This window comes from Dunckerocampus dactyliophorus, chromosome 20 (assembly GCF_027744805.1).
Source record: "Dunckerocampus dactyliophorus isolate RoL2022-P2 chromosome 20, RoL_Ddac_1.1, whole genome shotgun sequence".
NCBI classification, from domain to species: domain Eukaryota; kingdom Metazoa; phylum Chordata; class Actinopteri; order Syngnathiformes; family Syngnathidae; genus Dunckerocampus; species Dunckerocampus dactyliophorus.
Window position 1 is genome coordinate 10,822,499 of NC_072838.1, and position 27,957 is coordinate 10,850,455.

A 27,957-nucleotide genomic window follows, 5' to 3' on the forward strand; every position below is an offset into this window, starting at 1 on the left:
ATCTCCTACAAATAGTCAAATCTTTCATCCAACATACGCCTCCCTGTCACTCCATAGGAATATTTCATCCTGCTCATCCTGACAGACGGCGTCATCACCGACATGGCCGACACGCGAGAGGCCATCGTGCACGCCTCTCACCTACCCATGTCCGTCATCATCGTCGGCGTGGGCAACGCCGACTTCACGGACATGCAGATTTTGGACGGGGATGATGGCATCCTGCGTTCCCCCAAGGGCGAGCCAGTACTCCGCGACATTGTGCAGTTCGTCCCCTTCAAGGACTTCAAGCATGTAGGTGGTATGATAGAGTTTTTGACACCTCCATAGGAACCACACTAGGTAGCAAATCAGTTTACTTGACAACAGGGGTGCACAACTTTTTTACATACAGAACAATTTAAACATGTGGGGCCACGTTGATAGATTTTCTGACGAGGATTAAACCAATCCGGTGTTGGTCAATATATGCTAATCTATCTGAACAAAACAGCTTCGCTTTGTGTTATAGGTGACAATGGAAACTAGTGTAATATCTAATAATATAATGTTTGTTTTTCCGCCAACAATCGCAATTTGTTCCGCAGAAAACACAGCTCATTCACCACAATTCAGTAATAATTGATACTGTACATACCTGTATGTGATAATACATGCCAAATGTACTGCATACATGAACTACTGTTAGAAAGCCCACAATTTGTACATGTTTAAGTCATTATATTCCACTGATAATGTTTTTTTTTGTCAAGCATTGAGATTTCACTCTGTTTGGCAGTCCTTGAATGCACCATAGCTATGTGCCGTCAGACGCAAAAGTTCAATTGGCTACGGAAGCACTAGCTTCGACTGTCAATCGGGTCCTCAATACTTGCAGCGAGGTGAACAAAAGTTAATAGACGATCGTATTTTTATATTAGACTCATATTTAGGGCTTAAACCTGGATTGTGTTGTGCGTAAACAATGGCAATTGAAGAGAGAAGCGGAGGGTTCTGGAGCTGAAGATAATCTAATAATTACAACAGTTACATTTATTGTAAATGTTGATCTGAAATTGCAGGCAAACATCAAGCGTCCTCAAGGTATGGGCATATCAGTTCCTCATCTTCTTTTTGCCCTTCGCTGGTGGTCCTGGAGTGGGATCTACTGTACCTATCACTAATAATGAATTCATTTTATTTGTACAACGTGCTGAGACAAAAATGGCACCCGGGCCACACTTTGGACACCCCTTCCTTAGAACCTTCTCGAGCAGATTAAAATACGATAGAACACAATCGAGTGATGAAACAAAGAGAAGACACCTTCCTCCTGGCAACTTTCCCTTCACTTTCAGCAAGCTGTACTATAGGACCAAATGCGGCGCGTGGGCGTAATAAGCACGTCAGTGATCTGTCTGTGTGTATTTGTGTGTGCAGTGGCATTGATTTAGTCAGGCTTTGACAGGGCCTGTTTGGCTGGATTTGTTACGCTAAGTTTGCTCTGTGGCAGCTTGAGAAATCAACCAATTACGCTCTAACCAAACAGAAAGCGTGTGTATGTGCGTGCTTGTGGATGGGTGGGCGTGGTGGAGTCTTCAAGAAACGTGGGTGTGAACAGGAACGTATGAACCTGAACATATTGATAGACACGCAGGAAGAAAGAAGTTAAGAGTCTGCGTGGAGGAAAGGGATGGTTGGTTGGAGCGTGGCCGGCGGTGGCGGTGGAGTGGGTCAACGGGAGAGCGGAGCTAATGACAAAAGGGAGCAAGGGAGTGTGTGACAGAGGTGGAGAGGTGATTTTCTGCTCTGTCGTCCCTTTTCAAAGGGGATTAAAACGACCGAGCAAGTGTGTGACAGGCAGAGTTTGGGTGTACCAGGTAGGAAGCAGCAGAGTGCCAGCGAGGCTGGAAATTAGAGGAGGAGGAAGATGGGGCGGAGGTTGGGGTGGGTGGGCACACTTTGACATCGCATTGTCTCTGGGAATTATTATGAGATGGAGAGCAAGTCAGTGACTTTGAGGTTTTTTTGTGTGCGCGCAATGAAAAGCCTGTGCTTCCAAAAAGGGTATTCAAAACCTTTGTGGTACATTCATAATTGTCCAAATATTTCCCAAATTTCTCATGCGTGCATTCAGGGATACCACTTTACAATAAGGTGGTTCTCAATTCTTTTCTGCCATGCACCCCCAAGGGGACAGAAATGTTTTGCATGTCTGCATTTTAAAGTGTAAAATGTGTAGATGAGAGATGGATTTATTAAGCTGTGCCACAGCATCAAAGAAAGTTACACCGTCATCCCTCGTTTATAGAGGTTAACTGGTTCCAGACCCGCCCGTGATAAATGAATTTCCACTTTATAGGATTCAAAGTTCATAAAATGAATATTTTCGTAATTTAATTATCATTTTTAACATTATTAGAGCGCCTTAGACATGAAATAACACCCATGTATCCACTAAACATCCATCCGTCTTCTTCCGCTTATCCGAGATCGGGTCGCGGGGTCGGCAGCCTAACCAGGGAAGCCCAGATTTCCCTCTACCCGGCCACTTCGTCCAGCTCCTCCCGGCAGAGCCACATGCGTTCCCAGGTCAGTTGAGAGACATTTTCTCTCCAACGTTTCCTGGGTCTTCCCCGAGGCCTCCTACTGTTCGGACACCTCCCCTGGGAGGCGTCCAGGAGGCATGCTGATCAGATAGTCACTATTTATTACACTCCTGTTATTCATGTTTATACCAGATTGCACAACTATTATGCTAAATGGACTCTCGACGGCCTAACCAGTTAGCATCAAATTTATTTCTTCTAAACTTAAGAAAGGGCTTCAAACGGAGTGGGGAAGAACGACAAAGTAAGAAGCCACAAACTTACCACTTCCACACAGAATGGGAGGTGAACCTTTTTTCACTCTGCATCCATGGCTGGCTACGTCGAGTGCAAGGTAGGGTAATGGAGGTAATAAGGATGGATGTGTCATCCATGTAACATTACAGCTGCCTAGTGGCCAGAATACTACATATCACTTGTATTTCAATGTTTTGACTAAAAATAGACCACTGTCTACCACAAAACAGTGATCATTAATTCAGTCATTCATTTTTGAAAAAAACGCTATATTGCCAGGGACGACTATATAGAAGTTTCAACTATGGTGCGTTGAAGGACTGCTGGACAAAATGCGACATCTCAACGCTTGGCAAAAATCATAACAGTGAAGCACAAAGACATAGATGTGTAAAAACTGTAAGCTGGTACGTGTGTACTGTACATTTTACCCGTATTATCGTGTATTTATAAAACATTACCGACTTAGGGTAAATGACGTGTTTTTTTATGTGCTAATGTGGGAAAAAAAATGTACCACAAATTTGCATTGTCGCAAATGCTGAGTTTTTGATTCATCATATTGTTAGATATTACAGTAATTTTCCGCATCCTTCAGTGTTTCTGCATGCATCCCTCGCATCCCTGGAGAAAGTTTGGACACCCGCGCCTTCACGTGTACCGTATTGTAAGGTGGTGCCGCCACGAGCCAAGACCCAGAGGACAAACTGTTGAAGTTTTTGCCTTTGCCGTATAAGCTTGTCTGATCACGTCAGTCTCAATGTGCTCGGCCTATGACAGCATCGAGCTCAACAGTGAATTCATGCCTGCAAGAGTCACGCATGGCTAGCGATGCGTAAGTCTTAACATATTCACTTTTCCTCTCTGTGTCTGTCTTTGTATTGGCAGGCGTCCCCAGCTGCCCTGGCGAAGAGTGTTCTGGCAGAAGTCCCAAACCAGGTGGTGGATTACTATAACGCCAAAGGCATCAAACCCAAGTGTATGTCGGACTATGAGTCAACACGGGCCTTCAGCCCCTGACGACGGACTGACTCGATACACATGTTTACACTCAAATGCGTATGTGCATTGCTTACCTGCACACACACAGCGTTGTGTACATACAATATAAACACATTAGTCTAGCTCAGAGACGTAGCTTGTTCTGGTGAACCGACCTGGAGCCCATTATGACTATTGCATGTTCGGCCATGATGACGTTATGACTTGTATATCATGCAGACGTTTATAGAAATGAGTCTACTAAACCAGCATGCGGCCAACCCAAAGAAATGACACTATACCTTATTTATGGAACTAGCAAGTGCATAGATGACACGCAAATAGCAAATGTAACCTCAGAATTGCGTTTTGCATTTTGTATTCATGCCAATATTAGTCCCCCTGTTAGTGTTTTGCATAAATGCATGCATAATTTTGCTATCCAGTCCCCTGTAGAGGCTTGCTAGTTTTGAAATAAAGTATTTCTGTCATTTCAATGACACTCTGAGCTGTCTTGGTTTTTTTCTACAGAACTGTTTGAGGTTTTGCGCAGTAAATAACTTAATAATTATAACCGTTTCTTAATAATCTTAAATTGTATAGAGTTTTGCAGGGATAGCTAAGTATGTGTAATAGACACTGATGTGTGAGCTGTTTTTCCCTGTAGGATGCATGTTCGTTATAATAAAGTTACTATGTTTTTATCACTTTGTGTAGTTGTGTGTGTGTGTGTGTTAAAAGTGTAAAATCAATCCCCACTGTGGGGGTAATTCTCAGAAATGAAGCAGATGAACACACAAAGCGAGGCTCGGGAGGCGCAGATGCCTCATACTGGAGTATTTAATGAACTCAGCCGAGGAGAGCTGAGCAACGCAATGGGAATTATCACAGCTACTTTAACTTTTTCAACTATTTAACTCTCTACCCGCCGTCGTAGGTCACACAGATATGGTGATCAAATTAAATCCGGGGGTGCCCAAAGTGCCCTTTTACAGCCCGCTGAAGCACACTGTAGAAATAAACAGCAAAAAAGTTTAAATGTTGATATGAATAACTAATAATAATGTCACCTACAATACAAAGCCGACGCAAAGTGTTGTCTTTGATCAACATCAGGTGTATTGCCAGGTATAGTCCACACAATACGAGGAATTTGATCTGATGGGTTGGTGTAACAATAAGTATATTTATTTTACCTTTATTTTACAAAATGAAAAATATATTTTTAGTATGCGGCCCTTGGTAGATAAAGTTTGTACACCCCCCAGCACATATCCAAAAAGTACGCATAACCATTGCAGTACGTTATTGGTATTATAAATCATTGTGACTGGCAGCCTGCTTACAGTGCATTATATTGATCTAACGTCCCTCATAACTTCAAAGCACATTTGCTGCTTGAATTTTTAAATTGAATTTGCTGCTTGAATTTTTTTAAATTATATTGTAAACATAAAATGTATTCATTATTAATGGGCTATATTATTGGATAGCTGAATGCTTTGTTCCCATAGCTTAACATATTTTGACCAACATTTTCCCCTCGCCCTCCGCCAGCATACTAAGAAATGTAAGTCTACCCTAACTCTCTATTTCTCCTCCATTTTCAGCACCTGAGGGTGTAATAAACTGTCCGAATACCTGTATTTATACTAGTACATGTGGACAGGTATATAGTGAAAAGTCTTAAAAGGAGCAACACAAAACAGGTTGAAATAAAGTTTGTTTGGATTTGTTTGTCTCAGCGCCTTCTGCTCCACGTCTCTAAGCACATTGTGAATACACTGAATATGCAGGCAATTTGCATAATATGCAAACCGTTGCTCCTCTGAGAACGGAAGTTATAACTCTTTGTCTCTTGCAGACAGCCCTGTGGTGATGTGGCACACGGCTTCATACAGCTGCACAGACTTTGTGCGGTCACACACATCACACAGAGTCAAAATACATTTACAGTGTATCAACAATGTACTGTATATCTTTAGCCCTCTACACGAAACACTACAATTTATAGATAGTTTTTATTGGGTAGCGCTACAAGTAACAGGAACATAAGTTGTAATGTCTTATAGCAAAATTTTGCAGGGGTGTCCAACGTGCGGCCCGGGGGCCATTTGTGGCCGGCGGCTGCGATTTTATCCGCCTGCACCACAGTCGAAAAATGTAATTTAACAAGGAAACTTAATAAAAAACAACAGCAAACAACAACAAATAATTCTCTTTCATTGTTGAATGCGGACTATTATTAGCCAAAAAGTGTTTTTTGCCTAAATTAAGCATTTTCAAGCATAGAAATGGCTAAATGAAGTAAAATAGAAATATAAGGCATTCAAAAGACACATTCAAAGATGTTTATTCTACACTGTAGTGTTACTGTAATGTTCCAGAATCAGGCTTATCAAAACAACAGGCTTTTATTACAGGTTTGAATTATCTCAAAACAGGCACAAAAATCCCTAATAATAAAAACACAGGCTACTTTTATGGTCTTTACCTAGCAAACCTGAAACTCAACTCCTGACATCACTTCCTGTCCGCCTCTCTCTGGAGTCCCGTAGGGAACACATTTATAGTAACACACACAAGCATGAGTCTTATTTATGTCTTAAATGGGTTATTTTCTCTTATTATGTCTACTATATTGGGCATTACCAGTGTAAAGGTGACTATAGGGGTGTTATTTTCATGTCCAGAGGGCACTAATAAAGTAAAAAAAAAAAAAAAAACGTATTTAGGTCGTCAACAGGTTTTCTCTGCTCTAACTGCCAAAGTATTCCATTTATAAATCAGGAATCCTACTTCATGGAAATTCACTTATCACAATCGGGTCTGGAACCAATTAACCGCAATAAACGAGGGATTACTATTTGGCCGTAGGGCTGCCTATTGAACAGCCCTGGTCTAAAAAGTATTCAGCTCAATGCAGCCGCTTGTAGTGGAATTATCCTGAAAGAAATAAAAGGTCTTAAGAGAGTAATCTGTCTTTACATTGTCTTTATTATGGGAAACAGAGCAAAAAAAGGTCTCATTTAGGTCAATCAATAAGTGCTGAGACTGGTTTACAAGGAGACTCAACATTTTTTTTTTTTTGTTCAGCATGCGCAAGTACATCATAGAGGAGAAGTACTGTACATGACCTTGTGATGTTAATGTTTGAAGCCATGGGATCAAACTTGAAGAACACCGCACAGCTGCAGCAGCTGCAAGCTGGCCTTCAGGAATACAAAACCAACAGACGACAGTTTAGTCTCAGCAGTGCTGTTTGTGCCCGAAAGAGTATTGAGCTGAATGTGTGGAGCAGAGTCACGCTCACTGTTAAAAATGGGCTTTCACATGAAGTCTTATTGGACTATAAAACAGTGAGAGCTTTTATACAGTAGCCTATTAAATGTTGATTAAGATGAATAATGGTGAATCTGACACAAAACATCAAGTCATAAATGATCAGTCTGTGCACAGTTTCTTTCTTTACATCTACTTTGTTCAAAAGATGTTTCTTCCAAGCAACGGTATTTGACCTGCACACTGAGATGTCTGACAACAAGCACTCAACACTGACCTTGTGATATCAAGTCATTACAATGTGCCCCACAAAAGACAGAAATGTGCATCAAAACACCACATACACAGGACAAGAGCTGCACAGGCCAATCGGTAAAACAAAACATCAGGCGTCAAATAGCATAGTATGGCATATGCGAGGAAGGAAAAGATAAAAATAAAGAGGAAGAAAAGAAAAGAAGAGAAGAAATGGAATAACAGCGGTGCCTTGACAAAATATACCATTCTGCCATTGTAATTCTATTAAAAATACGCACGAGAGCTATTTTTTCTTAGGGAATTGTAGGGATGGAGAGAGCGTAAAATACACAAAAAGCTTCCAAAAAAACGTTTAGGTTGGGCGGAACCTTTGCGAAAGAGCGCTGTTTAGGGGACGTTTTCTTGTTGAAACACCGGAAGTGAACTGGGTGACATTTAGAGCAGGACGAAGCCATGTGAAAGCGCCGATAGACGAACGTATTGTTAAATCTCGACCTGTTATTTTTGTATATCTTTACATACCAAGCAACATATCGAAATGGCAGCGTGGAGTTGTCGACTTCTTCAGCGAGGAACTCGCCTGATTTATCTCCGGGCAGCGGCGGAAAGGTGCCAATGCTAATTGTGTTACCTTCTGCTTGCTGTGTGTACCTGTTATACTTTTGTTTTTCTGAAATTGATGTAGACATTTCTGTCGCCAATGTCCATTTACCTTTATTTGACTGTTAAACCGAATTACTGTTGTACCATTAAATGCCATATTGTTGTAAAATGCGTTACACCTAACCCTGATGACGTATCAATGTGGTTGTGCGTCAATATTAACAGTCAACTAAAAGCAATAAGAGCATAAAAAATATTATTTAATTGGCATAGTTTCCCTGTTTAATTCATATGTATTGGTAGAGTTAAGAGTTTGAAGTTTTTACAGTAATATAAACGATAATGTGTAATAAGTCGCATAAATAGTTGCAGTCTCATGATATTAAAAAAAATAGTTTGTCTATATGGCTACCATTTATTTGCCATTTTCACTTATTCAACCATTAAAGTGCCATTGTTTTGCACTGACTGGGAAATATAACATGCGCCTGACAGATGTCCATCCTGTCCCAGCCCTATCCAAACAGCAGGTTGTGTTCGGACCGTGAAGACGACAACATGGTTTGAAGAACACCTCACAGAAGAGAACCAGCAGTTCATGAGGAGGGAAATGGCTGAAGAATTCAGGCAACAGACTGCCAACAAGCTTAACCCGCTAAAAGATGAACCCTGGCAGCGACATGGTTGGACAGAAGGTCTGTGTCCTGTTGAAAAAAAGGCTGCTTGTATCTTGAGTGTGTTTTTTTTTTTCTCATCTTCTGGTTGATTCTTATAGGTGTTTTTAATTTGGATTTGCAGGAAGCCGAAGAGTTGGGTTGGTAGCTGTGAAGTTGGGGATGGCTCCTCTCTGGACAAAAACAGGAGAAAGACATGTAGTTACTATGCTGCAGGTAAACAAGGTCAAAGAAGCAGACACTAAGATGACATTTTTTAAGATAATCTTTTCAGTTTAACCCACAATTTAATTTGTCAGTGGCAAATGTGGATGTAAATCCAATATTACTGTAGTGGGACACTCCTACATCGAATCAGTATGCAGAGGTTTCAGTCTAAAACAGTACATATATCAAACTGGGAGGAAGTTCATACGCTGACCTAGCGCAGTATGCTCCTAAATACATGGTGGTGTACTAATTCAAGATCTGCATTGTCGTGGTAAATCTTCTCTTTTCAGGTTCAGGACTGCCACGTAATAAAGCACCTGTCTAAAGAAGAACATGACGGACGCTCGGCTGCTCTAATTGTTGGTGGAAAAAACGCATCACCTTTCCACGTAAGAAGCTTGACTTTTGGTGGAAGTCGTATGTTATACCTGAACACCTAAACCACTCACACTGGACACAGAACACATGAAGGTAGGGGTGTCCTCATACAAGGCTGACATCTCCTTGCTACTCACTCTATTAACACGTTAGCGCACGCTGCTGTTGTGATCTCGTGGGCCGCCACCACACAGATGTTCTGGAGTCTGTATCGGAGTGGCAATATCGGAGATTTTAGATGCAAGCCGACTATAAGGCAAGGCAAATTTATTTATAGGGCACATTTCACACACAAGGTAATTCAAAGTGCTTCATAGAAACGAATCGCTTCATAAAATCATTCCATAAAAACATAAAATCATTACATAAAGTTCCATAAAACAAATAAAAAGCTTAAAAATGAAGAGTGCAGATAAAATGCTTTCAGTTGTCATATGCACAGTTGAATACAAGTAGAAGTGTTTTCAGCATGGGTTTGAACATTGACAAAGTTGAGGACTGTTGCACATCTTCTGGAAGATTGTTCCAGAGTTTGGCAGCATCAAACCGAAACACAGCCTCACCGTGTTTAGTCCTGACTCTGGGCCCCCGCAGGAGACCACGCCCTAATCCGATACTTGTTTTTTGGGGGGGCCGATATCTCATATCAATATCGGATTGGGACACCCCTACATGAAGTCATAAACAAAATGAAATACAAGAATTAAATGAAAGAAATGTTTTACGAAAAGTACAACCCCACCCTTGGGTTTTCTCCGGGTACTCCGGTTTCCTCCCACATTCCAAAAACATGCATGTTAGGTTCATTGGCGACTCTAAATTGTCCATAGGTGTGAATGTGAATGGTTGTTTGGATACACCCTGGACTGGTTGCCAGCCAATCGCAGGGCTGAAGTTTACAATCTTTATCTTTAATGATGGTCGTGACAGTGGAACGTTTAATACCAAAAGTGCTGCAGATATTGGTATGTGTTTCTCCTGTTTCAGAGCTATGATGTTCATTTTCACTTTTATTGTGATGGCTTTTCCTTTTCGTGATATATTTCCACCAAAAGAGCCCGTCTTACATTGGGGAGACATAATGAAGTATAAAGGCTTACTTAATAAGTGATGTTATTCACTCCGTGTAGCTTTGGTTGAGGCACGAACCGCTGTGCATGCTGAAAGTAGTTCTTGAGGGAGTCCTGTGTTTACGGAGCAAAATGAAGTTTTTAATTAATTTAGGGGAGCGAGTACGCAACCATGAAACACCAAAACCCAAGGACGACCTGCATATGCATTCTTTGGGTTGTCATCCTTGACATGCTGCTTTCCGTGCATGATAAGCTAGTTTGTCACATGAAACAGGGCTTTTAATATGAACCTTTTGGTAGCCCTAGTCATTTTAAAGGTGAATCTAACATTTAATGGGGCTGCAATATTTTCACTTTATTAATTTGACAGTATTTTAATTAAGGTCCTTGCATTTGTCTTGTAGACGAATGTGTAGATATTTCTTTAATTGCTTAAGTCCACCTAAGAGAAGCTTACTGTATGTCTAAGAGCAATAATATATCTTAGAATGTACATTGGATTAGAATATAATGCAAAACAATATGCACATATATATATATATATATATATATATATATATATATATACACACACACAAGTGAATGCAAATATTTGTTACTCAACATCAATTCATTTAAAAAAAAAAAAATCTTTTCAGCAAAGTTTCTCTGAATTCCCATCATAACGCAAGGAAGCGTCTTTCCTGTTATTTGTCTGATCCACAAGCAGCAGCGACGACCTCGTTTTCCTCTTTCCAATTGAAATTGCATAAATTGATGTAAAACTGAGGCAAGGCAATTAAACAGCACAATCATTGCACAGGGTAATTCAAAGCGCTTTACAGGAAAAAAAGGGTAAAATCACTTCATAAAACGTACAGTCATTCTAAAATCATTTCATAAAATGTAATAAAGTAATTCCATGAAACATGAAAACTCAAAGAGAAGAGGGCAGATAAAATACTTAGTAGTCGTGCGCGCTGCCAAATAGAAGCGTTTTCAGCCTGCACTTGAATATTGCCAAAGAAGATTGTCACACATCTTTTGGAACACTGTTTCAAACTGAAACGCAGCCTCACCGTGTTCCCGCAGGAAAACACTCTCTGGGCTTCTCAGAGCCTGAGATGCTTCATCTGACTCTAACATGTCAGAGATGTACTTTGGCGCAAGACACCAGCATAGCTGTTTTTTAAAGTCTGTTCTCTGAGCGACAGGAAGCCAGTGCAGAGACCTGAGCACAGGGCTAATATGGTCATATGTCCTGGTTCTAGTCAGAACTCGAGCAGCAGCATTCTGGATGTACTGGATGTGCTGCAGCTTACTCAAGAGTAGCTCCTGTACGATCTCATTCACGAGTCCCATTTTGAACAGCTCATTATATGAAATCCTATCTCTTTACATTATGTGGTCTACACAGCATGAATGTCTTCTCCGCTCCTTATGTAGAGGTTTAATAATAACGGTGCTCGGCTAACACATATTTCCTCAACGCATTTCTGGCCACATATCATGACCGTGAAGAAATCATATCAATGCCTTATGGAAATATAACTGGATTTTAGCTGTGAGCTCCTATCGGGACTTCCCTCGTCTTTTTATGAGCACGGGATTGCAGTCAGGAAATTATACTCACCCCCTCACCCTGTGTGCGTGAGTGTGTTTCATCCCAGCTGTCTACAAATAAAGGATGCTCAATAGACTTCACAGCTGTTTTGACCCACCAATAATGACACTCGCCAGGATGCTGGGGCTCCTAATAAACTTGAAGGTGACTCGGACTTGGTGTTACTTATCAGCAACACCAACGCCAGGAGCTGAGCTGACGGCCATTTATTGACCTTCACGCTTACTAAGGAAACTTGTTAAGATGCTTATGTAAAGAATCAAGGGGAGGAAGATGCTCTCCTTCTGTCCTTTGCAATAAAGATGGAGTCAGGTCTCTATTGTGTCTTCACGGAGGCTTTAATGGGCGGTGTCTTCTTGTCAACTGGTTTGGAATTCCTTTCACGCTTTAGTCAGAGGCTGAGTTTGTCGGAGTGAGACGCCGTTGGCAGGCTGATTCTCAGTCAACAGAAGGGGAGCCTTTTGGAGCGACTGGAAGGGCTGAGTCGAGCGCGAGCAAATGTCAGTCATGTTGCCAAGTGAGTGTGTGTGTGTGTGTGTGTGTGCGCGCGCGTGCACACACGCTTGGCTCCCAAGCAGTCCTAACAGCCCCGCTGTCAGGTTTAAAATGCCAGCGTCTGACTGCAGCTCACTGTTGGTTCTTCTTCATCACTTTCTCCTACATCTTTTACATTTCCTCCTTGCGTGTGTTTCTGGCTGTGTGACTGACAGAAATCAGAAAAGGAAATGGAGATGTTCAGGAACGCAGGAGTGCCTCCAAAGCAGAAAATCACCTTCTTTCCAGTCTCAGACAATGCCATCATTAAACCTGGTATACGTACTCACACACACTTAATAGTTTTTTTCCCCCTCAAAAAAATAAATCACAATGCTGACTTATCTTGTGTGTGTGTGTTTGTGTGTGGCCAGGCACTCCGCTGTATGCTGCACATTTCCGTCCAGGCCAATATGTGGACGTGATAGCCAAATCGTAAGTCTTGCTTTTCTCTTCCATTCCGCCTTGGCTTCCCATTCTTCTTTTTGGCCTCTTTTTTAGATAAAGATTGTGCTGAGACTTTGAGACTGCTGAGAAGTAAGAAATATCCTGCAACTATGCAGATTGCATACATTATTTTACCAGTAAATGCACATTAATATAGTTTATATATAGTGCAGACCAATAGTGTACACGGCACACATTTTGACTGTTCGCTTCACTGCTCTCAGGTATGCATTTTGTTGCAGTTTGCTGGTTTTAGTTTCCTTCTTCAGCCAGACGGTGTCGTTTAAGCCAGTGCCATGACGCTGGAGACAAAGCCTTAGCGTAGCGTGACGTGCGCCTCCTAAAAAAAAAAACAGGATCTGCGGCGATGCTGTTAAAGCTGTGATTGGTTGGCTTGTGGTACATTATTACCATTGTCTCACATCAAATAGTTCCAACTAAACAGCAGTAACGCTCCTCTTCTCTGTTTTTGTACCATCTTTCACGAGTGACAGGAAGCTAACAAGCTAATAGTCAGTGAGAGTCATGGCTGCTCACAGAGTTGACATCACGTCACACGTTCAACCCTGACAAATAGCTATAAAAGGTGTCCAAAGTGCGGTCCATTTACGCGCCGTGGCGCTTTTTTTTTCTTGGCCGGCGGCACATCGTAAAAAAAAAAAACCAACAAAAATGGGGAGAATTGAGAAAAAGGAATAATGTAATGAGTGTAACTGTTGAAATAAATAACTAATAATAATGTAAACCTTTTTTCTTATGTGTCACATTTTTTTGCCTTTTTACTAGATTACACAAATGTATAAAAGTTGGCACCGGGGGGGGGATTAGTCATACAATTTCTTCAAGGAAATGTGGGTGCTGCCTTTATTTTGTGTAAGTAAGAGCATCATAACTGATCGATCATTAAGATTTCTCTTATTTAGTGGAATTGATGGTTGATAAATGATATTTTGAAACAATTGAGGCAAAATGGAGTACACCGCGCTTAGCTGTAACCACCAGAGGCACTGTTGAATCAAAACATGGCAACACCACTTGTTTGCAAATCAAGGAACAACTGTACAAATCTCATCAATATTATACTTATAGAAGATAATAATGGAATAATTAAATATACTGAACATCAACATATGCCATTCGTTGAACTGGGGTATGTGTATTTAACGTTAATCTCAACTTGTACTGTGGCAAGTTGCCTTCACATGGGCATTTTTATACTTCGTAAGTGTGGCAAAGGGAGTTCAGGACATCCACAAATTCCCTCACCATTTAACAGTTTGAAATGTAATTAATAGAATAGGGAGTGGTGTCCAGTCGGAGGTTACCATTTCTAGCCTCACAGTTATCTGCAGGGCAACAATAAGTGTGTGTTGCATTCACACACTTTTTGGTCTGTGCTGTAAATGTGTATCTTTGCATCTTTTATGTGTGTGTGTGTGTGTGTGTGCGCGTGTGTGTTTAGTATTGGCAAAGGCTTTCAGGGCGTAATGAAGCGCTGGGGATTCAAAGGTCAGCCAGCAAGTCATGGACAAACCAAAACGCATCGCAGACCAGGAGCTTCTGGACCTGGAGGCGTAAGAGACACACATGCACACGCACACACACATATGCATTCATTGCGAAAATACTCTAAAATGACGGATTCCCACAATCCATAATATGTGCCATCTGTGTCCAGGATCCAGGCAAAGTTTTCAAAGGGAAGAAGATGCCAGGCAAAATGGGCAATATCTACGTCACAGCGTATGGACTGAAGGTATGCACACACACACACACACACCCAATCCAATTAAAATCACTTTAAGACAACTGCAGTGTATCTAAGCGCTGTGCCGGATAATATATAAAAGACATAATAAATGCACAGAAGGCAACAAGTATAATGTATAAAGTAAAAGAGTAAAATACAATAACAGCAACTGCTTAAATACATTAATGTCAAAAGCAAATATAAATAAATGGGTTTTGAGATTTAAAAGCAGGCCGGGTAGAGGCCTGTCGAATATACAAAGTAATGTACAAATCATTACACCGTTTAGGGGCCCACACACATAAAAAAAAAAAAAAGTGTGACTGTGTGTATCTTTGACTGTAATTTTGAGTAACTTAATTCTCTCATCTGTCACCTCCTCTTTCCAGGTGTGGCGCGTCAATACCAAGCACAATGTGCTGTATGTTAATGGCTCTGTCCCAGGCCACAGGAACTGCTTACTGAAGGTAAAAATAATCACACACACGCATACACACGCGTGTGTTTAAAGTGAAGTTTGAACGCAGAGGTCAACCCCTGAATGGCTGCTGGGGAGGCCTAGACAGGTGACCTTGCACCTGTAAAGTAAAGACTCAGCTGCAAGTCAGTGTGATCCATCCTCATTGACACTGTGCTACATCAGCAGTGTGTGTTTATATATAAGCCTGTGTGTGTTTGGCCATGGACGCACCGTAATGATCCTACTAATATCCACACCATCCATCTCCATATTCGCGCATGCATTGCTCATCACGCGCGTGTGTGCGTGCACAGCCTATTATTTGTTTTGCAGACATGCAATAATGAATACAAATGTGAGTTGCTTTTCACCTAGCACAGCCCTCTAAAGCACACACACACACACACACACACACACACGCCTACACCTGGGCTCACTTCAGATTATATTATCCCAAAGGGTATGCATTCAGGTTAATAACATTTGTTATTGATTGTTTTATTATTTCCCCTGGGCCCTCATGTCTCTGGTGTGTTGTATTAAAATTAAAATTACGTCTGCTACTAATATCTCATGTAAACGTATTTCTATTTACACTGCATTTGCATTAGTTAGTCCAAACCGAAAAGAGTTGTGAAAAGAGCTCAACATAGACCTCCACCAAGGCTTACAAGCAGTCAAACATCCATGTTCAATTTAAATATGTAATCTGAATCGGTTCTGGACTAACTCTAGTTTGACATCACCGCTTCTGACCCTTCTGAAGATAGGGATTTGCAAGATATGAGTAGGTTTTTCTCAATGTAAATTAATTTTGATAATGATGTCACCCATCCATTCATGGAATAATACTGGTAAGACATCATCAAAAGTCCATGTGGATGAATTAAAAAGTTAATAAAATAGATCATAGTAATAGATGGCAAGCAAATAAATTACATAGCTGCCTTTTCAGGAGGAAAGCAATTCTTTAATGCCTGTCAAATTGATTCTGAAGCCCAAAATGACATATTATGAAGGGAATACACTCAAAAAGAATACAAATACACAAGATAAATAAAGGCAATTACTGTGCAATAGGATTCGGCCACCATTAAATGATGATTTAGTAATTTTAACCACAGTGGGGAAAAAAAATCTTGGAAAAAAAAATCACAAAAACCCGGAACTTCAAAACTGACAGATTGAGCACCTCCTGGAGCAAACAAGTTAGGGAGATGATGGATTCCTCTCACATTTGGTGTTCGGGCTCGAGCTTGGGCTCAACTGACACATATGACTGTTAGAACCTCATTAAAAAGTCACTTTTGCATAATCGAGGCTATGTCAAATCTCAGTCAATATAGCTTTAGCGCATTTATTTAGCATTTGCCTTCATATCGCTCTGTATGCGTGTATGTGTGTGTGTGTGTGTGTGTGTGTGTGTGTGTGTGTGTGTTTCCATTTGATCCAGGTGAGGGATACCGGACTTCCGACCAGGTTATCCACCCTCCACAACCCTCCTTTCCCCACATTCTTCACAGAGGAAGAAGGCGACCTTGATGAAGACCTCTACGACGACGACATGTTCATTCACACAGAAGAGTCATTATCTCTCACCTGATGACACACACACTTCAGCTTGTTAATGTTATTTGGAACCTGCAATAAAGTGTAATTCATTTAAACCTCATGTTGTGTGAGATGGGGGAAGTACCACTGCAGCAAACAGTTATTAGTCTCTTTCCCCCGGAACCATGGCAACTAGAAGTGATGTAACTTATAGGATCCCCAAGCAGAGAGAGAGAGACAATGAAAAAAAACAAGAGAGAAGCAGCAGTGGTGGAGAAATGTGTAATATCAAGGCACAGAAGAAGGGGGTGGGGGTGGATTATTTGAGGATGAATACAGGGACAGGAAGAGAATGATAGAAAGATGGAAGAAAACACAAAGGAGTATAAACAGGAAGAAAAAGGGCAAAGGTGAGCAGATGAAGGTGCGGAGAGGAAGGGTGGAGGCTGACAAAGGTTTGACATTTGTGCGTAAGAGGATAAACCAGGACATCAATGTTGCAGCAGGAGGCGGGGTGCTTCAATGTGTTTGTGTTCAGCAGTATTTAAATGAGAAAACATCCTGCTGGGATCCCTGGTCCTTCCTCTCCTGCACTGTCGGGACTCCTCAAATTGCATCCTCATAGGCTTGTATCCTATTTGCAGCCACAATTCAAGGTAATTGTCCCCAAAACAAGTCCCAACAACCAGCGAGGAACTTAAGTGTACTCTCATCAAGATACCCAGCGATGACTTAAAGGGGTGCACCATATAACGTGGTCAGGCAGCAGACAGCACTTTGAAATGGAAATGATATCGTTTGAAAGTCCTGTTGAGTGGAGCCTGCACATCACCAGACTCGTGGGGGTGGACAGCGGGGAGGAAGGAGAGGGTGGTGGTTTTGCTCTGGGTGCCTGTTAGAGCATCAGAGTGTAAAAAGTACTGGAGGCGATAAACTGGCAGATGTCTACTTTTTGAACATGTGAACGCAATACAGTCGTCCCTCGTTTATAGCGGTTAATTAGGCCCAGACAACCGCGTTAAATGAATTTTAAATATAAGATTCAATGTTAAAAAATTTTGTATTTGCGTAGTTTGAGCATAGAAAACCTGTTTATGACTTTCAAAATACGGTTTGTAACATTATTAGAGCCCTGTAGACATAAACTAACACCACTCCTAGATGTTCATTGTTTACACCATATTACAATTCCTATGCTGCCAGGCGGTGGCGGTTCTGGCTTGAATGACGTCCTGGGCGGAAGCTGTGCCGCCTCCAAAACCACCCCCACCCCGCCCGTCGGCACCTACCCCCTCACTACTCCGTTTGGTTTGATCCACATCACGTTTGAGCAGCATTGGGCGAAAGTTTCGCGCCTCTAGAGGGCGCCCATTTGCCACGTGCTGACTTGATGAGGATATGAGCCCCTAGGTAATGCCGCCCTGCCGCGCTGGGCAATTGCCCATGTGGCCCATAGCTAGAACCGCCACTGCTGACGTGAGTGGAGACGGCCACTAGCTAGCAAGCTAGCGAGCTAACCAGTTAGCCTCAAATTAATGTCATCAAAACTTAAGAAGCCAAAAACCTACCACTTCCACATGGGATTGGAAGAGAACTTTTTTTCACGCGATCATGTTGGGCATGCCATGGCTGACTTAAGGTAATGTAATGTAACTTGATAGAGTCTCAATGTTTTGTGTCATTACTGCCGCCTCGTGACCAGAATACTATATATTGCCTGTATTTCAATATGGTTTGTCAAATGGACCATAGTCTACCATGAAACAGCAATCATTTATTGCGATATTGTGAGGGAGTGATAACTGAACCGCCCACAGGTTTTGTATGTTTATGTTTTGTTTCATTGTTTTTCACCACTTTGTTCGGCGTCCTTGAATGCACCATAGTTGTGTGCTCTGAAGTTATGTATAGTTTCTCCGAGGCTTCCACAAATAGACTGATATTTTTCCTCTTCTGCTTTCTCCTCATTGTTGTTTCCAAAGGTAGATGCTGTGTGTGAATGCATTAAGGTGAGGTTTGATGATTTTATGTCTGTGTTGAGTTTGTGCGGTGCATAACCTCAAGTTAATTCATGCTAGCACACTGCCTGGCACCCACACATCAGACAACGGTGTGATAATCTTCTCTCTGGAATACAAAGTCCAAGCTCGTACCAGTGGTGAGTCTGTATTCATTCTGTGCTCATTTTGTGCTCTTGTGTAATTGATATTCAAATTATTTGAAAATTAGGTAAAAATTTGGGAAACATGCATTCATTCCTCATTATTCATTACTATGTAATGGTAATAATTCTGAAATAAAAACAAATACATTAAATATTATTTACAAGAAATAAATATAAAAAAAATATTATGGTTATTTATTAGTAAATAATACCTATTAATTAGAAATAATTTAATACTACCATTATTGTCGTTAATAAAAGAACCATACAAATTAGGTTACTTTACAGTATAAGCAATAAAAATAACAATATCCTTAATGCTTCTATTGACGTCTATGCTATCTAACACGAGCACTTCAAATGTTTAAATAATACAAAAATATAAATGTTTTTGTATGCGAATATATAATGTGTGATTGCTGGAAAATTTTGATTCCGTGATAATAATATCATCTCTCTCACCGCTCATGAATGACAGTTTCTTGTAGCCCCGCCCACTCCTAGCCCAGTCCATAAAAATGTCTCATCCCTGTAAATGCTTTGTGATTTGTTAAGCAGCTCTTTTGGCTGAATCCAAACATTTTAGAGGGAAATGAGTTGGACCGTCCGAGCGAGGACTTTGGCTGGTGAGCCCAGTGTGACATGATGGATCTGGCCCTCGGCTTCTGCTGGCTCAACACACAATCTGATTTACATCAGTAATGAGCCCACACACACACACAAACACGCACACACACACACTTGATCTATCTTAACGGTCTACACAAATAATGTCTTAGCAAGTAAAGATACTTTGCATAAGACTGGTCAGCACTTGTGTTGCTACTTGTTGGACTGACACACACACACACAAACACAGATCAGTCCCCGTGTGTGTGCAATATGAATTATTGAGTGTGTTATTTGAGGGACAGCTGGCTCTGGAGCACATTAACTTAAGCTGCGAGAGAAGATTCAAATTAGGGAATTGTTCATGCAATTTCACACTGACTTGTATCCGTCAGCTACCATTGAGAGTGTGTGCATGAGCTCTCCTGAGGGCTGCAATTAATGAATGCTTTCAGCAGAGAGGGACCATTATTTTTGCTCAATTGGAAGTCCAAATGATATTTATAACACAGCCTCTTATGGATTGATCATTCTGACTGGATTGTGGCGTCAAGCTTTCCTCAGTTATTGACATCATTAGGGCCCGAGCACCGAGCGATCGCGATGCAAAGTCCCTATTGAAATTATCCAGCGCATTTTTAGAGGCTTTAACATGCATGACAACTCAGCAAAGTTTGCGAAAAATCCCGAAACTCGGCTAGTAGCGCCCCCTGTAAATTTAAGAAAAATTAGCCCCTGAATGTACGTTTGCAAACAAACAGGAAGTCAGCCATTTTTGTTTGGATCACCCAGTTTGGGGGCGAAAACGAGGGGTCGTATTTTGATGACGTTCTTTGAGGCACTTTGACCAAATGTGGCCAAATCCAAATCATGGATACTAGACCTATGGGTAATGATGTATTGTGAACGGTTTTACCCTACACCATAGGATGTGGGCCGGGCTTGGTGACTTTGATGTTCAGACTGACAATTGGCCACAAAAATGTCCAGTAATCTCTCCGTGACAAGTGAAATTCTGCAAAGTAGGATTCCTTATTTATGAATCAAATATTTTTGTAGCTAGAGCATATAAAACCTGTTTACGGCCCTGTACATACGGTTTGTAGCATTATTAGAGCCCTCCAGACATGAAATAACACATCTATAGTTACCTTTACACTCGTATTACCCGATGATGTTAGGAATGGAATATTTTCCACCCTGTTCTTGATGAGTACGGCAACATGTATGTGCTTTTCTACAACAGCGATAACACATTCACCAAGACCTTTCACTTGGAACATAAGACAGCCTTCTTTTTAATCCATCTCACACACACAATTTTATTATGAGTCACCTTTTATGTCTCCGGGCCGAGACAGTCAGCCCCCTGGCTAAGGACTGGTTGAAACCAGATCAGACCAATGGGAAGTTTCCTGATCATTGGGCAGGCTTATTAGGAAAAGGAACTCAGTTTCACTTTAGAGAAACCTTGCTAGACCTTGGCTGGTGGGCTGATCGTTCTCTCCAGCACTGGCATTACAGAGACTCAGCATTATTTCACAGCTGGTAGAACAAAAGACCCTGTGTGGACTTCGTCGTCCTAAAAGGGCATGTCCGAAGAAGAAAATAGGACAATTGGGAGAGTTCCTTGTTGTTGTTGGGGGTTTTTTTACTCCCTCTTACGAGAGCCCGTTCAAGGCTTTAATTTTTGTAAAAAAAATTTGTCATTTTATCCAAGCAAGAAAAGGCAAGAAGAGCCCTGTAGCAGATACTAGAATATCATCTCATGCCTTTAAGCTTCACTACTGGTGGTCTTGCTGTGCCCAGCCTCTCCCATGTGTGCACACCTACATCCCTTGGGTGGGAGGGAGTGTTATCTCCCACCCACCTCAGTAAATTTGGGCTGCTTCCTTGCAGCAACACTAGGTGAGAGCAGGGTGCAAGCCTGCAGGTGCCTTCCTTCTCTACGGGTGTTGCTATAATATATGTGTGTGTGTGTGGGTGTGTGTGTGTGTGTGTCATGGCCTTACAGAAGCACTCTCTCCCACTTTCTGTCTTCATTCCACTGGCTCTCCCACAATTAAAGGGAGGCTCTATGAGGTATCACCATGGCAACACAGCAAGACGCTCTTACTTGCTCTTCACTTCTTCACCTGATCTCCTTTATCCAAAGTCAAATTGAGGAAGGTCACACACGCCTCCTCGCTTGACTTAAATGTGTCAGGTTTCAATGTTTAGATGTGTAGTAATAAATGATGATCCATTAAGCTGACTATATAACCTTTCAGCCATTCCTAGGGAGGGGGTTTAAATGAGCCATGTTGTGATCAGGAGGGAAATGTCACTGGGGTTTTTTCAGCCGGAAATCTTCACCGCAAGAATGTAACTGCGGGGTATGGCGTAGATCAATACTGAAACCAAGCGAGGAGGCTGAAGGAGACAAAGAAGCGGCAGAAGAGGAGAGGAGACATCCTCACAGTCAACTTGTGTGACCCTGGACACTCGAGGAGCAGCTTTTCCAACTTTATGGAAACAATTTGGGGAAAGCAAGGTCCAGAAAGGCTTACAGTGGTGTGAAAAATTGTTTGCCCCCTTCCTGATTTTTATTTATTTATTTTCTTTGCATGTTTGTCACATTTAAATGTTTGAGATCATCAAGCAAATTTAAATGTTAGTCAATGACAACACAACTGAACACAAAATTCAGTTTTTAAATGAAACTTTTTATTATTAAGGGAGAAAAAAAATAGAAAGCTACACTGCCCTGTGGTCTTTGCGGTCTTTTTTTGGTAGACAGCAGAATTCATGGTTCCATGTATCACAGCAAGTCTTCCAGGTCCTGAAGCAGCAAGATAGCCCCAGACCATCACACTACCACCACCATATTTTACTGGTGGTATGATGTTCTTTTTCTGAAATGCGGCGTTAATTTTACACCAGATGTAATGGGGCGCACACCTTCCAAAAAGTTCAACTTTTGTTTCATCACCAAGGTGTTTTCTGGCAAAATTGAGACAAGCCTTAATGTTCTTTTTGTTCAGCAGTGGTTTTTCTTTCGTTTTTTCCCAGTGTCTTTCTTATGGTGCAGTCATGAACACTGACCTTAACTGAGGCAAGTGCGGCGTGCAGTTCTTTGGATGTTGTCGTGGGTTTTTTTGTGACCTCCTGCATGAGTCGTCGCTGCGCTCATGGGGTAATTTTGGTTGGCCGGCCACTCCTGCGAAAGTTCACCATGTTTTCGCCATTTGTGGGTAATGGCTCTCACTGTGGTTGGATGGACCCCCAAAGCTTTAGAAATGCCTTTATAACCTTTTTCAGAATGATAGTTGTCAATTAATCTCAGTTAAGTTATGTCTTAAAAGGGCGGCAATCACTTTTTCACGTTTGTTTGATGATCTGAAACATTTAAGTGACAAACATGCAAAAAAATAAGAAATCAGGAAGGGGGCAAACACTTTTTCACACCACTGTAGATGGGTTTGTTGTGGAAGAACTCGGAGACCTAAAACCCCATCAAACAGCTTTGGGATGAAGCAGAACAGAGATAAAGTATACCACATACATTTTAGCTTTGACCTAAATACACACTCCAAAATCATGTAGTCTTCACAGAGGAGTTAACGTTGTCCTAAGAGTTGTCCACCCCAACCCCAAAAAATGTAAACATTAAAAGATGTTTTTTAAAATCAAAATAAATGTGGAAATAAGTCTGTGGCACATATTGAAGGAATAATAATTTACAATAATAATAGTTTTGACAAAGATTTGAGCTAGAATTAATTAAGAGTACAACTCCGGACTACTGCATATCTATTTAATTCCTAAAACCGAGGGCACTCATTGAGACAATAGGCATTCTTTGGTCCAATGGATATATGCAACCTGACCGTTCGGACTGCAGTAGATTGGATACATATTGGATTTATATCTACATACAAATGAGGCCTGGGTCGCATGTGGAAAAATCGGAATTGTACTGTTCACACTGACGTGAAAAAAATTAGATACAGGTCACATATAAGCAAAAAAAAATGGGAATGGGCCTGCTTCCTGCCAGCTTCCTGTTTTGTCATGAGTTATTTCCTTCATTCAGTAGTGCTTCTCACCTTTTTAGCAAAATGACGACACTTGCAGCTTTCTTTGGCTCCATTTCGGTTTCTTGAGGTGCGAAAACTTTATTTCAGAAGTAAGTCATGGCAAAACGAGAAGGTGGTGTCCATGTGGATCTCGCTGCCACATTGCATCTTCGGGAACAGTCACGTCAGCAATCACTTCTTCAGTGAAGGTAAAAGTAACCTTAAATGTTCATTTATCCCTTGCATTCATCCATTATACGTATTTATATGCAGTTTGAATGGTTTCCTGCATGTAAAACTATAAAAACCTGTTTTGTGTTCACATTTTTGGCCTTCTGAAACAGATTAATTGAATTTACATTATTTTTATGGGAAAAATTGATTCGGTTAGAGTCGGACCTTCAGGAACAAATGAATGATGCTGTAGCCAAGATTCCACTATACAGCCAGAGCCTCATTGCCCCGCGATTGAAGAGGTTACAGCTTTTGTTATCGACTTTATAGACATGTGCTGCTCAGGCATCTGTCATTACCAAAAAGAGGTGAACATAATTGTGGTTTGTGTTCAAAATGACATACGAACACATCTTAGACAACATAAAAACCAATTTTGAAAGAGCTGTGGTCCACAAGGCGATGCGATGTGACAGCATGTCATTTGGTAGATATTTAGGTGAAGCGACCCTTAAAGTTGGGGTGTCTGGACAACATAACACATTTTCTTTTTGTACACACACACGCACACAAAAAGTGGTGACATTTTCCCTCAATAGAAAGCCCTTGGGTCTGGCTCACAGAGAGACATGAACACAAAAGCGACGACACAAAGGAAAGTCCGGGAGGCATTTTGAAAGGCGGCTTTTCATAACAATGTTGTGAATGAAAGAATACTGTGGAAAAAGTGGAAAATACATGAATAAGCAACTGTGTGCTATTGTGTTGGGACGACTAATATCAGATGGCAAAAACATTTGAAATGTGTCGGGTAAAAAAAAAAAAAAAACGGGACTGATGAATTAAAATATGCAAATAATGCTGAATTGGGAAGATACCAAGTTATGAACCCCACAGGTCGCAACATTAGGTACACCTATACGATACAAGAGTTGCTTCGGTGTACCGTAATCACATTAACGCTCAGTTTAGCAGTGGTGTGAAACTACATTGCGTAACACTTGGAATATCTTACACACACGAGAGCGTTGCAGGGCAGTTCTTCACAACTGCAGTATGTATTATAAGAATATGTAACATAACAGTCACTTGGACGTTGGCCTTATTTGATTAGGGCCACGTTGTAAAAAATAAAATCGGAGATTTCGAGAATAAAGTGGTAAATTTACCACTTTTTTCTTGTAAATTTGCAACTTCATTCTTGATTTTTTTCTCATAAATGTATGACTTTATTCTCGAAATCTATGAAATGTGGGCCTTATGTGACCTTTGGCCTTGGGCATGTGGAGGGGGCGAGGTAAGGAAGGCGGAAGTGAGAAGGGCGAGACGTTCTAATCTGTTTGTGCTCAACTGCTCTGTTTTGCTGCCAGCGTTATAAATAAAAGCTTGCCTGAAGCAAGAGGAAAGTTTTCTTCCTTCCTGAAGAGCTACGCTCCATTTTCCCTCCGACACGTGTGACACGTCATATTACGACTTTATTGTCATCAATGTATGACTTCATTCTCATAATGTTACGACTTTTTATCTCGGAAATTTATGACTTTTAAATTTCCAACTTCATCGGCGTAAATTTACGACTTTTTTTTCTCGTAAGTTTATGACTGCATTCTTGTAGTATTACGACTTTATTTCTCGTGCATTTGCAACTTTTCTCTCGTACATTTACGACTTTATTCTTGTAATATTCTGACTTTATTCTCGTAAATTTACAGCTTGTTTTGTCATGAATTTATGACTTTATTCTTGTAATATTACGACTTTACTCGCGTAAATGTACAACTTTTTTTTAAATGTGTGACTTTATTCTCATAATATTCTGACTATCGCACGTTTACGACTTTTTTCTCGTAAATTCACAGCTTTATTCTTGTAATATTACGACTTTATTTCTCGTGCATTTGCAACTTTTCTCTCGTACATTTACGACTTTATTCTTGTAACATTACAACTTTATTTCTCGTACATTTACAACTTTTGTTGCGTACATTTACGACTTTATTCTTGTAACATTACGACTTCATTTCGCGTACATTTACAACTTTTCTTGCGTACATTTTCGACTTTATTCTTGTAATATTCCGACTTTATTCTCGTAAATGTACAACTTGTTTTCTCATTAAGTTATGACTTTATTGTTGTATATTACGACTTTAGTCTTGTAAATGTGCAACTTTTTTTCTGAGATTTCGAGAATGAACTCTGAGAATAAAGGTCGTAAATTTACGAGTTCATTCTCGAAATCTCAGATTTATTTTTTTCAATGTGATCCTAATACTCCGTCGTGGCCTTTAAATACTGCATATAGAGTATTTTCAGTTAGAAGAGCTGAAGAGCTGTCCTTGGTGCTAAATGCACATGAATAAATGCGAGGTTGAGCTCCATTCAAGTAATGTGTGTGTGTGTGTGCGTGTGTGTGTGTGTGTATGTGAAACAGAAATGGCTTCTTTTGGGTCAACATAAGAATACGAACAAACTCTCTGAACGATGCACACTACTCACCCATACATGCACCCTACTAAACTATTAAACACAGATCGTCACCTTAGAATGATCTCACTCTGATCCAATCAGCAGCCAAATTCCGCCGTCGACAAAGAGTGAATTTAAATGAAGATACAGATCAGGGGTTTGGTTTCAAAGTGCCCAGGTTCTCAAAAGTGTTGCTCACAGCAGCGCGTCACGGGGCTCTTGCGGGGCAACACTGCCGCCTAGTGGTGGTCACTGACACGTCTGAGAGGGAAGTGGGCCAGACTCGATAGAGGGTTGTGCAAGGTAACATCTCAGAGGAGAACGTCACATTGGAAAAGCAGGAGTGTTGTTTTACTATTCATGTGGAACTCTCTGCATATGTGATGAAGTGTTAAAATGTTTTTAAATGTTGCATGCACAGTGTCAAATGTATCACAAATAAGTATTTGCCTTACTTTTATTGAGTATTTTTGCAGGATGAGCTCAGTCACGTTTCTAAATATTTCATTGGTCTTGTCTCCAAAACACACGAGTCTGAGAAGTTGAAGCATGCACTTCTTTAAGTGGCAAAAGACTTGACAGTAACAGAAATATGACATTTTCATCTCCTCCCTCAGGGAAAAGACGCATCTGCTTTATGCAATGTAGACCGTATCCGGCTTGTCTGTCATTTTGCCTCATATCTTTATTTTTTTTTTACACAGTTTAGTATACGTATCATATCATATTATCATAAGTATTTAGCAACATTGTGGTGGTGGGTTTAAGAAACAAACTCGAGTGCGATTTATCATGGGGGTATGTGAATAAAAATGAACTGCATTGGTGTCTGGAAGACTAAAACTCAAGAGTTACACGGTGCACTTGAATGCAGGGAGTACATTGTAGAAGAAAGGAGACAGACATGAAGTTGCTCATTGTTCTGGGTGAGTTACATGAACAAAGAAGTATGTTTGTAAATAATAATTGTTCAATAATTACAGAAATAAAATAAAGAAATGCATTTAAGCACTACAATTATATGATTAAATAATGAAAATATAATAATTAATAATGTACTTAATCTGAGGGCTTTATTGTGTGCTTACAGACACTGATCTCTGCTTTTTATGCACATTTTTATTTGATGACTGCACTTTACTGTATTTTAGCTGGAAATGACACACAAAAGTAGCAAAAGATGTCATGATGTGTAAGATTATATACAAAATATTTGCTATATTTAGAATTTTCTACATTTTGAGAAAAATTACAGCGTCTGAAATTATTCATATCCTTTCCCAATCCGGTCATATTGATTGGAATGTTGTAAATGATGGTAGTAGGTATGCTAGGTACCCTTTTAAAATGTTGTGAAAATTAGAAAATGAAAAAAAACGATGACATAGCAATAGTATTGTATGATTATTAATAATAATAATAATAATTGTATAAGCAAATGCATTTAATTATTGAATTACCGTAATGACCATAACATAAGACAATCCCTTTTTCCGATTTTAGGATAAATATTTGCAATCAATCATGTTGTCAATAACCCGTGAGACACTATTTTCGTGCGTCTGTCGTGGCTGCATCGCTTGGAGTCACTGGTGTGTGTGTGAGAGTGACAGGTAGAAAAGCTCTGACTAGCTTAGGCAGGAGTTGTTTGGTGCCACCTGCTGGTTTGCATGTATAAATCTCAAATATATGTGGCGATATCATATATGTATCAGTATTGGATCCATACTAGCGTGATGAGATTGGCATTTTTCAGTTCTTTTCTATGTTTATTTTGACAAATATCTTTGTGTTTGTTGTGTTGTACGTATATATATTGCGTATATTTTTATAAGGCGCATCACAATCAAGTGA

The 27,957-nt window shown here is 40.6% G+C and overlaps 3 protein-coding genes across 5 annotated transcripts in view; all 3 read left to right on the forward strand.

The window, feature by feature from the left end:
- Positions 1 to 4,511, forward strand: part of cpne4b (copine IVb) — a 51,635-nt gene extending 47,124 nt beyond the window's left edge. For all 3 annotated transcript variants that reach the window (XM_054764726.1, XM_054764725.1, XM_054764727.1), the window contains 2 exons: positions 58 to 294; positions 3,714 to 4,511. In XM_054764726.1, the coding sequence (XP_054620701.1) occupies positions 58 to 294; positions 3,714 to 3,845 (369 nt within the window). In that variant the 3' untranslated portion in view covers positions 3,846 to 4,511. The remainder of the gene's footprint in view (positions 1 to 57; positions 295 to 3,713) is intronic.
- A 3,240-nt stretch (positions 4,512 to 7,751) lies between these two features.
- mrpl3 (mitochondrial ribosomal protein L3) lies at positions 7,752 to 17,333 on the forward strand. Its single transcript, XM_054764664.1, has 10 exons — positions 7,752 to 7,955; positions 8,463 to 8,644; positions 8,748 to 8,839; positions 9,124 to 9,222; positions 12,598 to 12,697; positions 12,796 to 12,856; positions 14,331 to 14,442; positions 14,547 to 14,624; positions 15,008 to 15,085; positions 16,532 to 17,333. The coding sequence occupies exons 1-10, from the start codon at positions 7,885 to 7,887 to the stop codon at positions 16,679 to 16,681; spliced, it is 1,023 nt and encodes a 340-aa protein (XP_054620639.1). The 5' UTR covers positions 7,752 to 7,884; the 3' UTR covers positions 16,682 to 17,333.
- Positions 17,334 to 18,616: 1,283 nt separating this feature from the next.
- LOC129172920 (uncharacterized) overlaps positions 18,617 to 27,957 on the forward strand; it is a 37,011-nt gene continuing 27,670 nt past the window's right edge. Inside the window, exons 1-2 of the mRNA XM_054763174.1 lie at positions 18,617 to 18,638; positions 18,708 to 18,787. The gene's annotated coding sequence lies outside the window, so the exon portion shown is untranslated. The remainder of the gene's footprint in view (positions 18,639 to 18,707; positions 18,788 to 27,957) is intronic.

Coding starts and splice junctions, on each gene's coding strand:
- mrpl3 (XM_054764664.1), top strand. CDS start 7,885: ATGGCAGCGTGGAGTTGTCGACTTCTTCAGCGAGGAACTCGCCTGATT. Junction 9,223..12,597: donor AAAACGCATCACCTTTCCAC/GTAAGAAGCTTG, acceptor TGTGACTGACAG/AAATCAGAAAAGGAAATGGA. Junction 12,857..14,330: donor GTGGACGTGATAGCCAAATC/GTAAGTCTTGCT, acceptor GTGTGTGTTTAG/TATTGGCAAAGGCTTTCAGG.